This window comes from Neomonachus schauinslandi, chromosome 9 (assembly GCF_002201575.2).
Source record: "Neomonachus schauinslandi chromosome 9, ASM220157v2, whole genome shotgun sequence".
NCBI classification, from domain to species: domain Eukaryota; kingdom Metazoa; phylum Chordata; class Mammalia; order Carnivora; family Phocidae; genus Neomonachus; species Neomonachus schauinslandi.
In genome coordinates this window covers 88,386,249-88,406,223 of record NC_058411.1, presented here as the reverse complement: position 1 = coordinate 88,406,223, position 19,975 = coordinate 88,386,249, and the positions used below count along the sequence as shown (strand labels likewise).

General features: G+C 35.8%; 2 protein-coding genes across 4 annotated transcripts in view; both read right to left on the bottom strand.

Moving 5' to 3' along the window:
- SLC12A1 (solute carrier family 12 member 1) overlaps positions 1–12,511 on the bottom strand; it is an 86,738-nt gene extending 74,227 nt beyond the window's left edge. For all 3 annotated transcript variants that reach the window (XM_044917786.1, XM_021693783.1, XM_021693784.1), the window contains exons 1-3: positions 12,079–12,511; positions 1,674–1,808; positions 1,443–1,518 (exon numbers count right to left, since the gene is read on the bottom strand). In XM_044917786.1, the coding sequence (XP_044773721.1) occupies positions 1,443–1,518; positions 1,674–1,808; positions 12,079–12,498 (631 nt within the window). In that variant the 5' untranslated portion in view covers positions 12,499–12,511. The remainder of the gene's footprint in view (positions 1–1,442; positions 1,519–1,673; positions 1,809–12,078) is intronic.
- Positions 12,512–17,719: 5,208 nt separating this feature from the next.
- CTXN2 (cortexin 2) lies at positions 17,720–17,965 on the bottom strand. The gene has a single exon (XM_021694044.1). It carries the CDS (start codon positions 17,963–17,965, stop codon positions 17,720–17,722), a length of 246 nt encoding a protein of 81 aa, XP_021549719.1.
- Positions 17,966–19,975: the final 2,010 nt, after the last annotated feature.

Below are 19,975 nucleotides of genomic sequence, written 5' to 3'. Positions count from 1 at the left end.
CTGATGTCTGAAGGTATAATACTGAAGATAGGGTTCTTCATATTTTATAATTTTGCGATAAGCGTGAAACTGAGAAGAATAATGTAAGATCTGATTAAAGTTCAGATTATTGCCCAAACACATGGATGTTAAATAAGTTGCATTAGAAAGAATTACTCTTGCCCTTGGCTACACTCACACCTCCAAACAGAGTAATGTTGCTTGATGATCTCAATAAGTTACTAAACTGCCCTTAAAAAACTAATTTTGCATGAAACCCTGGAGCAAACACTTGGCAATATTAAGATGCAGATTTTCCATGGAACAGCATATACTTATTTTGGACCCTGCGGCTATAAGCATTCATTTGATATGCATCATAAAGTTGGCAAGCTGCCCTTTGTCAGGAACCCAGCAGTTGCCAAACATGAAACATGGAAAAACGATGGGAACTGGTTCCAGTGTTTCAATTTACAGCGCGGCCCTTTCTTGTTGCGAGTTAGTCTTCTGGTGATGCTCAGTATGTTTTGAGTGGCAAAGGCAATAAATAAGGATGAAGTACCTTTGAATGTGATTTGAGATACATTCTGGAGCAGTTATCTAAAAGCACATCTGAGCCTCTACGTTCTTGATAGTAATGATTTATAGGTCTTCTCCAAAAGTGGATCTATAATGTATTTCCCATATACAGGGTAGAACATCATTAATTTTTATCGCATTAAATCAGGAACTTTGATAAAATTCAAATAAAATTTTCATATAAATTTTACCAGTATACTCTCGATAAAAAAAAAAAGGTTTGCCAAGGGAAATGATATTTTAAATAAAATATCATCTTTAAAAACATCAAATAATCACTCGAAATAATTTCAACATCATGCATTTTCCATTAGAAAAATTAGTAATAGTTATATATGTTATCTTAGTCATTTTATCTATTATTTTTAAGCCTCTATCTGGCAATATTTTATTAACCTTTGTTTTCCTACCACTGGTACCTGAAAGTAACACAATTATTTTCTTTGGAAAATGTTCAACTAATTCAGCATTAGTCCAGTCACATTGTTACCACTTTTCCCACAAACTGTTTTTGTTGAGTGAAATTTTGCCAAAATCATAAGGGGGGAATGCACAAATATCAGTATATCTCCCAATGGGAATAGTACTATTTCAAATATATGTGTCTCTATATATCTATACACCTAAAACTCAATGAAAACATAGAAATACTTGCTTGAGCATTTATCTGGTTAACGAGCTGGAAAATTCCAGCCTCCCCGAAGTTAACACTTCACCTTTCCTCTCTGACAAACATTGTCAAAGAGGCAAAGTGAAAGAGCTGGAGTGCAGATTATTTCCATGACCTCTGTCTCACATTTAGCATTAATGGTCAAAACAAGTTGCTTATGGAGTTTATCACTGACATTGAAAACTCTGTAAGGGGCATGGGGAAACCTGCTTACCAATTCCAGCTTCTCCAACAATCCAGGAGAGGCGAATGAAGAGCATGACACCCCAGATGTTCAGCATGCATCTTACCTGTGGGTTGAAGGAGCATCGAAAGGGATGTGAGACATGAGAGTGGGGCAAAACCCAGCCCTGTCTGTAATTCTGGTGTCCAGGCTTTGCCAACACTTAAACCCCAAGGACACTGAACAAACAGATTTCATTTGGAAACGTAGGAGCTTTCTCACCAGCACACCTTTCACCCATCCAAACTTCACAGCGCCGGCTTTATCCTCCCCTTCCTTGTTTTCGGCTTCTTCATCTTCAGGCATCCCATCACCATTAGCAACCCTGTCAGCCAAACCCGGTGCCACCGCTACGTTCTGCATTTTTACAGGTAGCAAAAACAGTATTTGGTCAATGCAGGGACCCGTAAAACGTTCAAAGCCAAATCAAAACAATTGACATAAAATTTTAGAACACATGCAAAAGAGGAATATTCTAGCATTTGAATAAGATAATTATCTTTTTGCCCTGGGAGCTGATGGGTTCGTTTTGTGAGAGATTTCAGGCACAGCAAAACTGCAAGGGTGGTAAAGGAGCTTGGGCAGTTCTTCTACCGGTGAAAATATTACCTAAAAAAAAAAAAAACGGTTAGATTTGGGTACCTTCAGAACACAAAGAGAACAGAGAGAAAAAGAAACTAAAGGCAGGGTGGTGGAAAGCCTATCAAAGTGAATGAGTCTTTGAGGCATAGTAAGAGGTTAATCTCATTGATGTGGACTATCTGGACTTCTTTCCATTAACCTCCCTGGGCTTCACTTTATTCATCTAAAATAATGATAATAAAACTTCTCTAATCATCATCTTTAAGAAGATTGAATGAAAGAACACATAGAAGCGCTTTCTTTAAAAACAAGAAGAAAAGGGTTACAGTTCTAAAAAGATTTAAAGATAGTATCTGGCGACAAGAATGCTATTCCTGTAGAGGAAGTTTCAGATTCGATATGTCTTTGCCTGAAAATTGCTGGATGTGCTGGTAGTATTGTACAAAGGGTAAGAAGTCTCATGACTGACTGACTACTAAAAAGGTAGGCTGAGTAGAAATAAAAAGTAAGTTGTATAAAAAATGTCAAAAGCTCATTTATGGCTTTTTGTGACCTGATTTTGAAGACCTTCCGTGTCAGTAGGATAATCTGGATCTAATGGGGGAAGGAAATAGCTCTGTTTCTCTCAAGTTAAGAACAAATCTAATTTCTTTTTTAGATATGACTTTGAATAATTTCAGATGCACCCACTTAATTTAGCCTATCTGGCACCTACCTGTCTCCAATGGTTAGACTGAGTTACCCACTGAGTTCCCCCAGAACAATCTTTTCCAGTAAGGGGTGGAAACACTGGGGACATCTTAATTACCATTATTAAAGAACAACTTTATTCTATTTAAATGGTCTAAATTAGTTTAAGGCTGGGATGATGTGTTCCCACATTACTAGCTAAGAAGTCTCAGACAAGGACAATTTTCCCCCCTCTAAAATGGGACTGGTGTGAAATAAATATTCAGTATTTATTGTAAGGACTTTATTTGAAGGTGATCAAAGTTCTTGTCCTTGCTATGCTCAAGGTTTATTGCTTCTTTGGGCTTTGATGTATCATTAGCATACCCACTGTAAGCTAACTCTAATTTGGGCTGTTTGCTCCAAGTGACTGACTTCTTGTCTCCATGTTCTTCTACTTCTCTATGTAAATAAGGCTTTCTTCCAACTTTGTTTTCCCACAAGATTTTTTTTTTGACTAGTACGACACTTGGGTAACCAGTGCAATTCAATGTGGTAAGTCATTGTATATTAACTGGAGGTTGTGGGTTACTTCTCCTCAATGCCAAACAAGAGCCTACCATACAGCAGGTCATCAAAAGACAGTACTGAATCCATAAAGTGGATTTGAAGGCCACCTGATCTCTACCACTTAAGAACAGATGACCTCATTTCTTGTCCATCCTTGCCTCCTATTTCTTTTCTCTTCCATCCCTATTGCGTATTTCATTTCTCATTGTTTCCTGTGTGTAACCCACATTTAAAGAGGAAGGGGGAAGAGAATGAATCTCAAATCCGATCATCTTACTGTTTTCCTAAAGCACTGGGGGTAAAATTGAGTGAAATCAATAGTTAAAATTTAGTCGTGAATTACATGAGGAATATCTTAATTCTAAGTATCCTCAGTCCCTATTTGTACAGATAATTGAAAGCTGACATCATATGTTCACATCAATGTAACATACAGATAATCAAAGTCCACAGAAATTGAGGCTGAACGAGCAGGGCAGAAACCAGTTATCTACACCAGCTAGAGATGCAAGTCATGTATGTAATTCAAAAATTTCTAGTAGCTCCTTTTAAAAAAGTAAAAGGAAATTAATAAAATAATTTGGGTTCAGATTTGGACCCTTAAATTTTAAAAATGTACTTAACTTTTGTACAATATCATATTCTTAATGTTGGCAATAATTCATTACTATAGTGGCATCCCACCTTGGAGGAGGAATCTGATCATGGACTGTTTTAATAATATATTTAATAATATATTTTACTTAAGAGACTTCTATAAAATATTATTTCAACATGAAATCAATAAAAAATATTAATGAGACACTTTACATTTGTTTTTCACACTATGTCTTTGAAATCTGGTGTGTAGTTTACACTGATAGCAGATCTCAATTTGTACTAGCCACATTTCAAGGGCTCAAGAAAAAAAAAAAAAGAGCAGCATGTGTGGCTGCGGCTATTATATTGGAGCGCACCTGTCTATATACACTGCATTCTATTACAGATGGATGAAACATTTGAGGTTTTTCTCCAGGCAATTAAAAATTCGATTTTTTCTCTGAATGGATTCTATCCTCATAAGGCAGCTGAGTGATTCAGATGGAACTTTTCATTTTCCGTAACTAGAAAATCAATGAGAGCACAGAATTGAGGAATGTGTTAAAATGCCCATGAATGTTGAAGAGATTATTTGGTTAAGAAATTCATTTATTTGAGTTGATTTGAGAAAAACTTTTAAAATTGTCAATATTCTAGTTAATCAAGATCCCATGGCCAGCCTATCAGCAGCTATTCATTTAGGGAGAAGGCAATTTCCTTTTCCTCGGTTAATTGGGGATTCCATGAGACAGAGCCCTAGTTGCTTGCTTTTTAAAGGCAATCTTGGGAATAAAACCTATGTTTTCTGATTAAACCTGAACTTGAGGGTTTGGTCCAGGAAATTGCTTTGCTCCTGGCTGAACACCGGAGGTAACTGTGAACCTTACTTACATCTGGATTAATGAGAATACCAATGATTGTAAAAAAACATCTTACAAAATAGGCTAAAGGATGAAAAAGATATTTAAAATTTCCCCTTAAATGGACATTTCTATCTCGTAGATGCCCTTCTGGGCACAGTTTAGCAGTTCTTCAATTTATCACTAGGACATCACAATATGAAGCAAAAGGAATATTCTATGAGGGCATGTCAGGGAACTCATCATAAATGGAAGTTAGTAAGGCAATAATTTTTTAAAACTATTCAAAATAGAGTCAATGTAGGATGTTCAACTCTTTCTTAGGTGAATATGTTCAGCCTGCTAGAGTTTCAAAGTTTTTAATGTATTTATGCCATAGAAGGGAAAAAACTTTTAAGTGTGTTTCTTCATTTGACTATAAAGGACTGTAGTAAATTTATAAGTATAGAATCCATTTCCATTGCTTACTCTCTTACAGGAGCTGAAAAATCACTGCACCATATAAACTAGGAGACTTGGAATCTGGTTTCAGCTATGCAATTAATTCAGGGTGTGTCCTCCAGCAACTTACTTAACCTTTCCTGGATACTGCCAAGGAGGATAAATCCAATGGGTTTTCTGAAAATCTTACTTTGAAGTAATTTACTCTAAGGCAAAATCATTTTTCTATGTTTGTCATCTTCTCTTCTAACATGGCAAAGCAAAACCTGGTTTCACTCTTTAATAAATGCCTCCTTTGTAAGCCCATACAGCAATTATAAAGTCAACTTATCATCAAAGTACTGAAAAGACTGGGTTGAGGGTTTGTGGGCACTTGATGGCTGTGAGCTATAACCAGTGGCTGGCAGGCTTCTGGCTGGTACATGTTCTTGAGACCAAAGTCCCAAAGACTACAAGTTTTATGATTGCTGCCTGAAACCAGTTTTTTCCCTCATACTTTGAATTAATTTTTTGTTCACACTCCATTACCATAAATGATGACCCACCACCTTTCGTAAATGCATTTTAAATTGCATAGCTTTAGAGAATGATTATTTATTTACCAAAAGTTTCACCTGTGCATTAAGTATTCAGAGAAGGTAAAATAAAATGCATCAGAAAGAAAGAAAGAAAGAAAGAAAGAAAGAAAGAAAGAAAGAAAGAAAGAAAGGAAAGAAAGAAGGAAAGAAAGAAAGAAAGAAAGAAAGAAAGAAAGAAAAGAAAGAAAGAAAAGAAAGAAAGAAAGAAAAGAAAGAAAGAAAGAAAGAAAGGCCATTTCTCCCCTCCAATATTGATAAACTAGTGAAGCTTCAATCACATAAATTATTTTACTTAATATAAAATGTGTGATTTTACAGACCCCAGAAAAATGACAAATACCTTTCTAGCTGTCATCAAAGAAGAAAGAAATAAGTATGTTTATTCTTTAAATTCTAACTAGATAATATTTGCTGCTATACATGTTTTTAGGTTTCACCCTTTAATCTCAGGATGATAGAAATCTTAGGCCATCGTTGAGAAATAGCTCCATAAATATTTAGGACTGCATGATTCCCTCCCAATTGTTTTAAACTTTCTTTTATTATTGAAATATTTAAATATATGCAGTAGTAGGGAGAATAAATAGATCTCCTGTGCCTATCACTCAACTTCAACAATTATTAACATATGGCCAATATTATTCTACTTAAGCGTCTTACAATCCTGGGATTTTTTTTTTTTTAAACCAATCCCATTAAGGATCAGATAATTCCTAAGGTTCATTTCAGAATGAAAAGTCTGATTCTAATCACATTTCTATATCTTATTGATCAACGTTATTATGGTTGTACATTACTAGCCCTTTGCGATAAAGGGGAGTATTTTAAATTATGAAAATGAGGGGGTTTTTTTTTGTTTTGTTTTAACAGTTACTATAAACCATGCTTCTAAATTACTACCAATGGTCACAGTTTATAATCACAGTATTTTTACTGTATCTGAAAACACATAGCCCACATGCAAATTGACTTATATTTTTAATAACTTAGGCCAAAGGTGGCTATGTGTGTATTAAACAGCATTAAGAAGATAAAACCAAAAGATTCTTAATATTTTCCACATATACTTCAAGGGAACTCCTTCTTTCCTCACCATCTATTACTGAATACTAAAGACTACAACTAAAACGTCTAGCAAATATTAGAATGAGTCTTTAGTTGCAGATTTTCACTCCAACAAATATTTTAGAGGTGGCCGTTGTCCTTACCTCAAGGCATTTATTGCCTCAATTTTCATGTCTATTTTATTTGGCTTGGTGATATTTCTAATTTTGGATATCCCCAATTTGAATGCTGAAGTTCCAAATTTGAACTTTGAAACACTTTAGAAAATATTATTTTCCAGAGAATGCATTTGTATACTTTTGTTTGTCTTTTTACAGAATATAAGCATTTATACATTGGCTTATGTGGTTTAATGTTTGTATATTTGACTACATGTCTTTTATTTCTACCCATAACAATGTCATTTGACATATAAAATAAAATTCTGGAGAGTAGAAATCAAATCTCTTTAACTCACTTTATACAGCAGCACTTACAAATAAAAGGCTAATAAATGCTTTTGATGATGACAATGAAAAGAGACCTACAATTAATTCTGTAGGAGAAGCAACGTGATCTTTTGGTACAGTCCCCAAGAAAGGAATCAGAATCTCCTGTTCTGCCCATCAGGACTGAAATGCAATTTCTTCTTTGAGCCTGAATTCCACTATTTCCTGTAGCTGTCAAGTGAGCTGAGGCAAAGTGCTATGGGGATGGAAAGTACTGATAAAGAACATGGACTCTGGAGTCATGCAGACATGGGTTCAACTTATTAGACACATGACCTTGGCTTCTTGACCTTGGAAGTGTATTGACTTAAGTTTTTGTTTTCTCTTCTAAAGGATCCATAGGATTTTATGAAAACTTTGCTATCTATAAGATAGCAATAATAACAGTACCTACCCTGAAGGGTTGTTCTAAGGTTTGAACAAGAATTTGCCAAGTGTGAGCACCCCGTCTGATACATAAAATCTCTCAATAAAAAGTTTGTTTTTACACCAGAGTGTGTGTATTGGTTTTTATTCACAAATTACTTTTCCTAATGCTTTTTACTCACAAATTACTTTTTGTCAATAACAGCCTATTGGCCCCAATGTGAAGTCATTCCATTGTCTTTATTTTGGAAGAGTTTGTAAATGGTTGGTTTCCTTAAAAATAATATTTCTATCTTAATTTTTATAGCATTTTATACTCTTCATAGACAGTTTATTTCAATGACACGAGAATGCTGACTTTGATAGAAAGGCTGTATATTTTCCTGATTTCTATATAATTATATTTTTCTGAAATGTTAACAACAATGTGGTTAGTAAGGCTGAAAAGGAGTTTCATTTTGGTTAACCCTGTAGTTAGGAACTGTATATAAAAAGGTGGCCAAAGGATTATTCTGGACACTACAAGTAGAATTATTTTTACAAAGTAAAAATACCAGATTAATCTTTGTCAGACGTCCAACAATCATTATACATGTTTTGATATGGAAAGAACTCCAATGTATATTATTTAGTGAAAACAGTGGATTGCAGGACAATGTGTAAAGTATGTTTCAATATGTGTTTGTAAAAAACGACAGACAGAAAATTAGATAGGAATATAGATACTTATAGATATATTTGTATGTTTGTATAGGCATAGAAAATTTCTGGGAGGATTTATAAGAAATTGACAGTAATGACAGTCCTGCAGAGAATAATGGAAGATCTATATTAGATAAGAGACATTTCATCATACATTTTTTAGTAGTTGTTAAATATTTTATCAGTGTATATTTTGCTTTTTAAATAAAAATCAGCTAATATAAAAATTACCATCATCATCATCAACAACCATTTACTGGGTTTCTAACCATTGTAGGCAACATACTAGACTTTACATGCCTATAAACTCTAGTATTTACAAACATCCTACAACAGCAGTTGAAGTTAAGTAGCTTGTATAATATTGCAGAGAAAGTAAAGGATGGAGTCATTATTTTCCTGCTTTTGACTAAAGTTTTGGAAATCCATGATTCATAGCCACCCGTATAGGCATTTAGCTCTTTACTACGTAGAAAATGAAAAGATTTCTTCAAAGATGATCTCAAATCATCGGGATTACAAATTTTGTCAATAAGTATCACTCCTAGAGTTTCAGTTAAGGTAGAGACTTGAAATAATGTCTTTCAAACCTATTTTTCATTTCAACTATTAGGAAAACGTTTTCATGTAATTTTTTTTTCTGACTTGGAAGTTATAACAGGGATTTGCACAAAATACAAATAGGTTCTGTCTAAATATGTTCTGTCATGTAGTATGAATGTACCATTCCTAGATGGCTTTTTAAAGCATTAGAATCATGGGTACAAAAAAAATGTCACTCGTACTATGTCAATTCCCACTTTTAAATTGTTTAAGTAAGCATTATCATTTATAATTTTTTACATACAAAATCTATGATGTGTCTGAGTATTATTATACAATGTTTGCTCTATTGATTGTTCCTAGTTGTAGTTTGAGGGACCACCATAAAAATGTCAAGGGCCAGAGGAGGGAGCAGCATAGCTACATTCCACTATAGATCTTCATCTTTTATGGTTCTAAGCAGGGGAAAATAGAATCAAATTCACTAACAAGGAAGAAAGAGATGAATTGAAGAAGGCCTGGATTGTTCATGTCTGATACCGAAGGATAGCACAGAAGTAGAACACGTGGAGAGGTGAACTGGGCCATACAGTTTTAGAAACACTAGAATGTGGATTCCATGGTTGTATTTGAATTCTGCTCCCAATTTAGCTATGTGGATATCACAGTACCATTTAATCAAGATGAGGTATCTTGGTAAGTAAGGGTCAAATTACTTATTACTTATTACTTATTACAGTGGTAATGAGTAATAAGTAACAACTTATTGTTACTTATACAATAAGTAACAACTACTTTTTAGTAGTTGTTAAATATTTTATCAGTGTATATTTTGCTTTTTAAATAAAAATCCTTACTTACTTGGTAAGTAAGGGTCAAATTACTTATTACTTATTACTTATTACAGTGACCTATTACTATACTCATTCATTCAGAATGATTATTCAGGGCATTGGGCCTAAACCTAATTTTTTTTTTTTTTAAGATTTATTTATTTATTTTAGAGAGAGAATACGAGCAGGAGGGGAAGAGAGAGAGGGAGAGAGAATCTCAAGCAGATTCTGCACTAAGTGCAGAGCCCAACACAGGGCTCCAGTCTTACGATCCTGAGATCAGGAACTGAGCCTAAACCGAGTTGGAAGCTTAATGGACTGTGCCACCCAAGCACCCCGGGCCTAAACCTTATTTTTAAACTATTTAATTTGCTATTCCTTTGTAGCTGAGAAAAAAGTGCTTGAAGTCAAAGTGCAGTCCTTTGTCTCATTTTATCTTTTCAAAAAGAATATGATATTGCAAACAGCTGTGCAATCTGTCAGTTGCAGCTATTGCATTTCTACCACGGTCATTCAGATGGCTTTTGAACAACCAACCCGACCATTGTTCCCTGAGAGTTTTTCCTCCCCTAATGTAAAGATTGACATAAACTGTGGCTTTGGGAATTGTAAATAAGCTACGTTTCTCTCAACACTAGTCCAAAGAACAATGTGAGTTTGCTCCATTTCCTTTTTAATGGAATTGGAGTTTTATTTTGTTTTGTTGTAAATTGGGGGAGGAATGTGAGTGAGAATATTTAAATTTTGATGGCAATTTTATGAGGGATGCAGCTTTAAAAATTATCATGTGTAATGAGGTTGATTATGGTAGGAGAAAATTTCAGGTCTTTTTAAAAAGAACTTTGGCTCATTTTCCTTCTTCAGAATAAATTGAAACCTCTTTATAATGCCCTAAATTTCTTTTTCTGCCTTTCCCATATCTTGAAAACTCCTTGTGCTCTCTTCTCGCAACCCACTTCTCCCTCTTTTCCTTCTCCTCTTTCTCTCTTCTTTCCTCTTTTCTACACAATGCAAAGTGACACCGCAGTCTGATTTCAGGAGCTTCAAATCAACCCTCTTCTCAAAATTCTTAATGGGGGCTGCTATTTTTTTCTCACATTGCTAACTTCTTTTGATGAAGATGCTGAATATCCCAGATAAAGTCTAAATCTTATATCTGTAAAGAAACCAGCCATTCAGCCCAGTGTTGCCAATATGGTACATGGGACAAGTAAGGCTTGGTGGGGAGAAGAGATAAGGGTAGAATTCACAGCATGGGCTCCCCTCAGGAAGTCTCTCAGTCTCTGGTGGTAGGATGCAGAGTCAGGGACCCTGGGTAATCAGGGGAGTAAGTTTTAGAGATGGGTATCCTTGTGGAAAGAAGAATGAACAGAAACTAAAGGGAATTTTCACCTTTACTAGCATCTTTCTTGAGAGCAATATTCCTAGACTCCCCAGAGTGGGTAATCATTTGATTAAAAAAAAAAAATTGTTGAATGAATGAATATGAAAGGAATTGTTTCAGTCAATGTTTTCTTTTACCTCAAAACCTGAGCGAAAGTAAACTACATTTGGGTATGTGACAGCTAATTATTCTGTTTAGCAAGTAGTTATACCCATAAAGAATGATATTCATTCCAAACTGTGTTCCAGAAGAGCAAGAAGGTAAAGTGCTTCAACCTATTTTAGAGCAAGGTATAGAAGAAAAAATCTACTGAGTTTATAACTGATTTGCTACAAGATTAGAAAAAGTGCTGCCTCATGCTTCTAGCAGATTTGGGAACCCAGGCTATATTCCTGAAATAATGAAAAGTTTAGCCATGTCTGTTGCTTCTGTACTTAAATTTAATTTAGTTACTTTTACATGCTTAAGTGCATTCAGGAGCCTCAGGCAAAGTTTTGAAGAAGGGATAAAATGCTGAATCTTATAAATCTTTGCTCTCTCTTTAAAGAATATAAAATACCCATGTGCTCTAAAGGCTGGAACCACAGTATTAACTACAGCAAGCGCCCGTGATTTTTTCTTTTTTTACAACTGTTGTGGAGGCATTAAAACTAAGGTGAAACCAGCTTTGGATTTAGCTTGACATGTTTAACCAAGTGTGCATTGAGTAGATGATAACTGTAAACAAGATACAACACATTGCCTAACTTTCAGAACTAATTCTTTCGTTCTCTGTGCTCAGTCAGTGAACATTCGTGGGACACTTCTGTGTATTTTCTGGTTATCGGGAACTAGGGACAGTCATGTCAGGAAGAAGGGTGGTTCGGAATAGACCTCACCAGACACTGTGACATTCAGAGCATTATTAAAGAGCAGGAGATCGCCTGAAGGAGTAAGGGAAGATACTTGCCCGTGCCCTGAAACTTACCTTTGCAAGTTGCTCGTGAATCTCCAGCAGGCTGGGTCGGTTGACCTTGGGCCCGCTGATGCTACCCGTGTTGCGATAGTACTCAATCTTGGGAACGGCATCCACGGTGTTGTGGCCGAAGGTTTGTAGGTAGTATGTGTTTGTGTGAGAATCGTAAGCATGAAAACTGGCATCTGTTTTAGCATTTTCTCCATTTTGGAGGAAACTGTCATAACACTCCTGATTCCCAGGCCTAAAGCTGATTCTGAATCTGTTCTGGGTTTCATCCCCAAAAGAGGTTTCCTCATAATGTGGAGGGTCGGCATTGTTATCCACAGCTGCACTGCTTTCATGGCTCTCGTTTATGACATTAACTTGAAAGCGATTGCTATTACTGGGCACTGAATCCAGAAATACATTGGAAGAGTTGTTCAGAGACATCTTCCAAAGTGGATTTTTTTGGATCAAGCTGTCTACTTTATGGTTGCTTTTTTTTTTTTTTTTAATCTATGTCTTTTCTCCTCAAAATAAACCCTAGGTGTTTACATTAGGGAGCTCCTCGCTTTTGTTTTAGAAGGACTCAATAAATAGATTCTTGATGCATTGTCTGCTATACAATCTTCAGAATGTTCTTCAAAGCTGCCATTGAAAAAGAAAAGTAAACTTGTTTCAAGAAATATAAACACACTTAAGTAGGAATGGGGCTATGAGGGAGCAGTTTTATATCACAAGACATACAATTTTAAATTCGTTTCATTAAAAACTATCTGTCCAGGAACTTTAGTCACCTGAGCAATTAAATCCCATAATAAATAACTGGGGAACTGCTTCAGCAAACAGAATTTTCGGTGCAGTCATTAAACCGTTATCTGTGTTTGTAGTATTTGCTTAGACTCAGTGCAGTTGGATTTAATACGATTTTAGAAGAGATATAACTCTACCGAGTACAGTAAGAACTGACGAGAATATTCTCAGTTCTGTCTGAAACACAGTTCATTGACGTTACTAAATGTTGAAACTGCAAAGTATTTTATTACTGATATGAATACATATTATGTGATGATTTTATTATATGATGATTATAAAATTTTAAAAATATTTTTAAAACTTCTAAGAAATACATGCTATTCGTTTATAACAATATATCCTGTGAGGAAGATAGCTCTGTAAATTCTTGGATCTTTTACTAGCCTTTTATTTGCTCATACATTTGTATGTTTTACAAATGCTATCATGGACTCTTTAAAAAAATATGAGTATTCAGGGTAAGGAAATAAACCTCAGTCCTTAATAAAGTTGTATGCTATATTTAGGTAAAATAATCATGCCCTATTGATTCCCTTTAATGAAATAGTCTCAAATTCATTGAGAAGCTTGTATTTGACCATGAGATAAATAGACTACATAATCACTTTACAATCCATGAGCCCATCTTAGAACATTCTTTAACTAGAATAATATTTCTTTATTGATACCTTAAATTTTGGCTTTTTGGAAAAACAAATACAAACAAAAACTTGCCTCTCTCCTGAAGTTCTTAGGCTATTTCTTTGAATTAAAAAAAAAAAATCTTAACTTCAACTTGCAAATAACCTTTTATGGGGGAAATTATAAGTGAAGCTGTCATCTCTTTAGTTTTTATAGAATATACCACTTCTAATCATAGTCCTCGACATCCTTTGCCTTTACGCCACTCCTCAGAATCCACTTTATGACATAATATTAAGTGTGATTTTTACCCTACCCAGAAATGTTTAACTTACCACCAGAAGAAGGAATCTTCTTCTCAGGAAGTGTTACCTGTTTCAACATCACCCAGGCATATATGGGGCAATTAGCTTTCAGCCCAGAATCGTAGGCTTCTTCTTATTGGTTAGACTCTTCCTTGAAAGAGATGATTGAGCAGTGATTGGTGTGGAATAAAACTGTGGGCACTGCCCAGTCATTAGCCCTGAGGAAACTTAAGTACCACCTCAGCTAGTAACGGGTAGTAAACGATTAATCCATTTAGACAGGAAGTCACATAAAGTTTCTTTAATTCATAAGGGGAGGTGGATTGCTCAACAGTAATCATCCAGCAAAATATAAGCAGTGCTACAGTTGTTTGGTGCTAAATAAATTGAATCCCATTGTCTTCACATGATTCCTGGTGACCTCCTATTGTTTAGTAAGTACAGCAAAATCTAGGCTTCCAGAGAGAATTTCTACACTTTTTAACCAGAAGATGGTATTTGAGATCATTTTATCTTGCTTATAGTAGATATTAGCTTAATTCTTCTCTGCATAGGAAGTGAGCAGATTGAATGTAGAATCAGTGATTTATTGAAAATATTTCTACCTAGTGGGGAAACTGTTTTAAGCGAGAATGAAACTGTGGGTAAGTCTCCCAGTGGCCTTTTGGTCTCTACCTGGTAAAATATTTATATCAAACCCGGTTTTTTCGTTTTGTTGAGGGAAAGGTTTTGCTCAGATCTGTGAGGTGGTGATTATTAAGACAGCACAAACAATTTCTCTGTTTATGTTCTGTCATTGGTTTGCAATCGGGGTGATTGAATGAATCCTCCTGGTCTTTTATAAGAAGCTATCCAAGTGATTTCCAGCTGCCTGGGCAGCACGGTTGTAGCTTGACACAGGGGCTAGGAGCAAAACTCTGAAATGTGTATGCTCAACTCACATCCCAGCTGTGCCACTTCCTGTGTGAGCTCTGGCAAATTCGTCAATCTCTCTGTGCCTTGACTTTCGCATCTGTAAAATGCAATTGTGGATAATAATGTTACCTACCTTGTTGTAAAGTTATCGAGGGGATTAAATGAGTTAATTTGTGTGTTGGATTTAGATCAGTCCTGGTTTGTACTTAAGCACTTTTACTATTTTGGAAATATTTACAATTGACTGATGAGTTTTACTTAGTCACATCTAAGATTCCAGGGTGAATCATTAGAGATTGGGAGAGGTACTATGCCTATTAAAGTAGGAGGAAAGGTAGGTGGGTGAGCAGATGCTGGATTGTAGAAAATGGTCTGCAGAAACCTAAGTAAAACCCCTTAGACGCTTTTAGGCAAATGTCATGCTAACCAATCAGGCTAATGTCATGAGGCTGTTTCAGAAATAGAGACAGAATTACAACTATGTACCACTAACTCACTCTGCTCTTAAGTACAAGGCATTTATCTGTTCAACAAAGGGTTCTGATTCCCCACATACAAGGCATAGGAATTATGCTTTTCAGCAAATTTATTTCAGATTCATCTTGCTGTTGCTATTATTTAGAACAGCTAAGATAGGGCTGGGACTCAAAACAAGCCTTATTCACTGGCCCTGGATGGAAGCTGTGAACTCGGTGTCAGTTACTTCTGCCACCCCAGTCCCCTTTTACTACAGCCATTCCCTCAACCCCCTCCCTCTTTCAGGAGCCCACCTATTTATTCCTGAACCTTTTTCCTCTGCCAAAGACTGCGAATGCATCCTATAGTGGCCAATTTCCTTTTTCCTTGCTGCTTGCCTGCCTGACTACAGTGTCATGTGAGTTAGTTTTAGTCTTGGTCTTACATAAACCAGACATTTTCATTCTAAGACTTTTATCTCTAACTGTGAAATGAAAGTCTTCGTTCTCTATTAAGGGGATTCAGACGTTCTGGAGCAGATGGGACATGGTTTGGAGGATATGGATGAAATTACACCATCCATAAAGCTATCCTTGAAAGGTAAACCCAATTTAGGCTTTTCAGACATGTGGGTAAGGTAACAGGAGGAAACTGTCTGGAGGTATGCTCCTCTATTTTAACTCTTGTCTTTCCTGATGGGGCTCTAAGGAAGGGGCAGCTAGAGGATGATCTGACTATGACATTGGACATTCCTAGAAGAATTAGCATTTCATGAAGTTTCCATGATGTATCCATACTGTAACCGTTCTTCATATTTTTTATATTGTTTCTGGCTCTGAAAATATAGACACTGACCATTCTTTCCCCTACTGCCCCCCCAAAAGTCTAAGGTGAACAATAGATCATGAATAAATGCCATGGATGAAGACACTTTTGGTTAAAAGAATTTCCGTTTAGTGGGACTGAAAATAATACTATGGCGGAATTGATGATATCTGAAAAGCTGGTGAGTGTTGAACTTTCAGAAACAATGCTCATACTTCATAAAGTTTTCTTGTGTTTTGGGTTTTAGGATCTTCTTTTTGAAGTAAAAATCTGTCCTTGTTATGTTCCAGTCACCAAAATGGAGGGTCTTGTTGGGTGTCTTCCCTGGGGGACAAATGGTGCATCTCACACTTGGATCCATATCTTAACAAGTACTTTAGAAGCCTGGGTCACAAGGGAGATACCTAGTGTCCTGGGCACACGTAACTTTCAGTGTGTCCAGCTGACTTGGCTCAATGAGATGTTCTTGGACAAAACTACTAACTGGCTATAAGGTGTCCCAGGCTGACACTCCTGTACCTACTGGGGTTCAAAGAGCTCCTTGAGGTGTGGGTTTGGTCCAGAAGATTAACAAACAACACAGATGTGTTCTAAGTCTACTAGGACATGGAAAGTATCAGGAATAAGACAGCTTGTTTTGGAGTGCCGTAGACTTGAGCAGTAACCATATTTGTAAGCTATATAGAAATGAGGATAGTGTCTCAGAGTACAGCATGATGTTTACAAACAATGTCTCTGACATTAGACTGCCCACGTTCAATTCCTAACACAACCACTCTCTAGCTTGATGACCTTGGGAAGTTATTTAATCTCTCTCAGCTTCAGTTCCTCATCTGTGACATTAAGATAATAGAATGGAAATAGTAGTGTTGAACTCAAAGGATTCATAAGAGTATCAAATCACATAATAAGTGGAAAGCACTCAATTTAGGGCTAACTCTTAGTAAATATTAGTCATTCTTTTTTTTGGTATGTTTGGCAGTTTTGTGTTCTGGTGACACAAATATTTTTGTATTTATTTATCTCCTACTATATTCCTCCATTTGGTAATCATAAAGAGTCAGAATTTTGTAGTTGGAAAGAATTTTAGAATAATATAATTCTATCCTTCCATATATCAAATGAAGAGAATGAAGATTGAAGAAGGAATAACTTACACTAAGCCATTGGTTCTTGAGGTTTGAGGCTCTCTATTTCTATGGCCAATGAGGGTAATAAATAATGATTGCAAGGTATGTTTCAACAGTGTTTTATGGTTTTCAAATTGCTTTCACATCCATTATACATCACTTTGTCCTCTCAACATCCCTGTAAGATATGCAGGATAGGTTTCTTTATTCTTGTTTTGCAGGTGTGGAAAGGTGCTCCTTAGCTAGCTTTCTAGGTCATAAAGCTAGTTCTTGACTAAGTCAACATTAGAATTCAAATCACAAGACTTTAGACTCCTAACTGAAAAACTTCTAATGACATCTCAAATCTTCATTCATCTCAGATCTCTGGATTTCCAGATACGTTCACAGAGTTCATAGGGCACTAGAATTGAAAGGGACATTAAAAGTTCTCTGATTAACCTCCTCACTGAAGTCCATACAGATTAGATGACTTGTCCAACTACACATGTTTATTGAATTTACTGAATGAAATGAGCCTCTTCCAGTATGTTCAAGGAAGTTACAGTTGTATATTCCACGTGTCCCAGTGGCATAACCCTAAAAACCCTAAAGGTAGAATTCTCACGCAAGTGCATATTCAAATGTCCCTTTATCAAACTCTTCAACTTCATCTTCCCATGTAGAGGAGGGCATGCTACTATACGGGTCTAACAGGATTTTGAAGCATCTGATAATAAGAAGTCCCAAGAAGATACACAAAATCCCAACAAAAGCAAAGCCAGTTTTTTGCTCCAGAGTCAATGAAAACGCTGATACTTCGTTGACACTCATCTTAGCTGAAGAGTTGCCACAGTAGGTACTACTCATTATTCACTGTCATATCATTATGGCTCTTCAGAATTCCTGCTGGAGTCCCCTCTTGGCCTAGATACAAAATTGGACTCAGTTTAGTGTTATTCATGTATGGTATTGAGCAGGTAATTGTTTTCTAAAATCTGGCAGTTTTCAAACCCTCTTGACTTAACTCACAAAAGACATGTGAAAACATCAGAAATGGATCAGGATCAAATTGGCACTGGAGATGCTACTTTTCTTGTAGTAATTACAGAATTGCCTTTGTGGATACCTGAAACTATCTATATACACTAAATATAAAATCAGGTATGAAAGTGAATATTCAAGTAATTAACCCTAGAAGCTTTTGATTCATTGTGAGATGGTTAAGTCACTGCTTCCTTGACCTGAATTTTTACTTCATTTTTGCATGTGTAGATAACACCATAAATAATCATAGGATGTGAGCTGGTCAAGCTCTCTAAGGTCCATGTTTTGAGGTCTATCTCCAGTGCCATTTTGTCCAATCCTTTTAAATAGGTGTAATATCTTCTCTCTTTTTCATTCTCTTAGCTTTTAGACTTATGTAGTTGTGTTTTCTTTCCCACTACCACTCCATATGCTAAATTTTAATTTCTTAAAGAGATAAATTGTGTTTTTAAAATTATTTTAATAAGACCTGTACCCAACATAGCATCCTGCAAATAGTAAGCAGCAGTAGCTATGGATCATTAACCATCTCCCCACCATCCCCGTTAGCTTTTAGCACCCTAAATAAACATAAAACCCAAGTTAAACAGCGTATTTTCTATAAACATTCAGCTTCAAGATGAGCTCCCCAGTTCTCTTCCCAAGCAGATTCCCAGTCCTAAGCTCCTTCTGTACTGAGATTCTAAAACTACAGCAGAAGTGCTCAGAAAGTATGTGTTGGATTGAAACAAAATAGATTTTCCCATTTGATGTCTTAATGTTAATTAAATTAATTAATAAAAATTAAGATTAGTTAATTAAATCAAATGGTTACTAACCCATAGTCACCCTTCTTGAGGGGACTTTTACCAAATAGCTTGTCATCCAAGAACAGAGAATAATAAATTTTTTGTGTTTGCATTTTTATTATTGCTTTTTGTAACAATTCTTGAGAATTACTTATTAAAATGGCTGACCCTTCAGATTTTTTTGGATTCAATTTTCAGAAAACAACTGATGTAGAAGAGGTACGGGATGTAAGGAGTAAAAGGAAGTAATTAATAAGAACAAACTCGTAGCTTTCAAAGTTATTCACCAATGAATAAGCCAGTTAATATTAACCAATATCTTATTTTGTAATAGTTTGGATTACAAAACAGCTTTATCTTCAAACCTTAAGTGTCAGGAATATTTAATACATTCTGTAGTATGCTGTTATTTGACTTGTTTGTTTAATAAAAGGAAAAATATTGTTTCCAACTTCTCTGTTAAACTTCTTTCCATCAAATCATTTTTTCTGTCCTAATATGTATATAGTGATTATACTCTAATTTTTTTTAAATTTAGTATCACTTAGGTGACTCAGAGTGATTTTTCTGATTAATCTCTTGTACTATTTATCCTGTGGAAGACATGAAACTGGACTGAATATCTAATGACCTTGGGACTTAACAAGAACTTTTTTTCTGAAGAAATCTCTACTTTTATTGCTTTTGTCAGCTAAAGGTCTTTGGTTGAGATCCATTTATTCTCTGGTTCATTTGCTTGACAAGTGGAGAAGCTGCAAAGCAGGATGTTTCTACTTTGGAAATGTTGAACCAAACCTTTGTTGTGTAACTGACTGATTCAGCCAAGTAGCTAGTTTGAAGTATTTTTTCACTAGAGTCATGACTTTGCTAGGTTATATCACTTGAATATTTCAGAGGACATGTGGGTACGAGGAGGCAATCAACCTGGTTTATTGGTGAACACTGTGGTGTGGGGTGTCTAGGCTCCCTTCAATGGAGGACTTGTTACCCAGCAGCTGGGAGTGTTGCCACCAGATAGTATTCAGCTGTAGCCCCTTTCATGGGG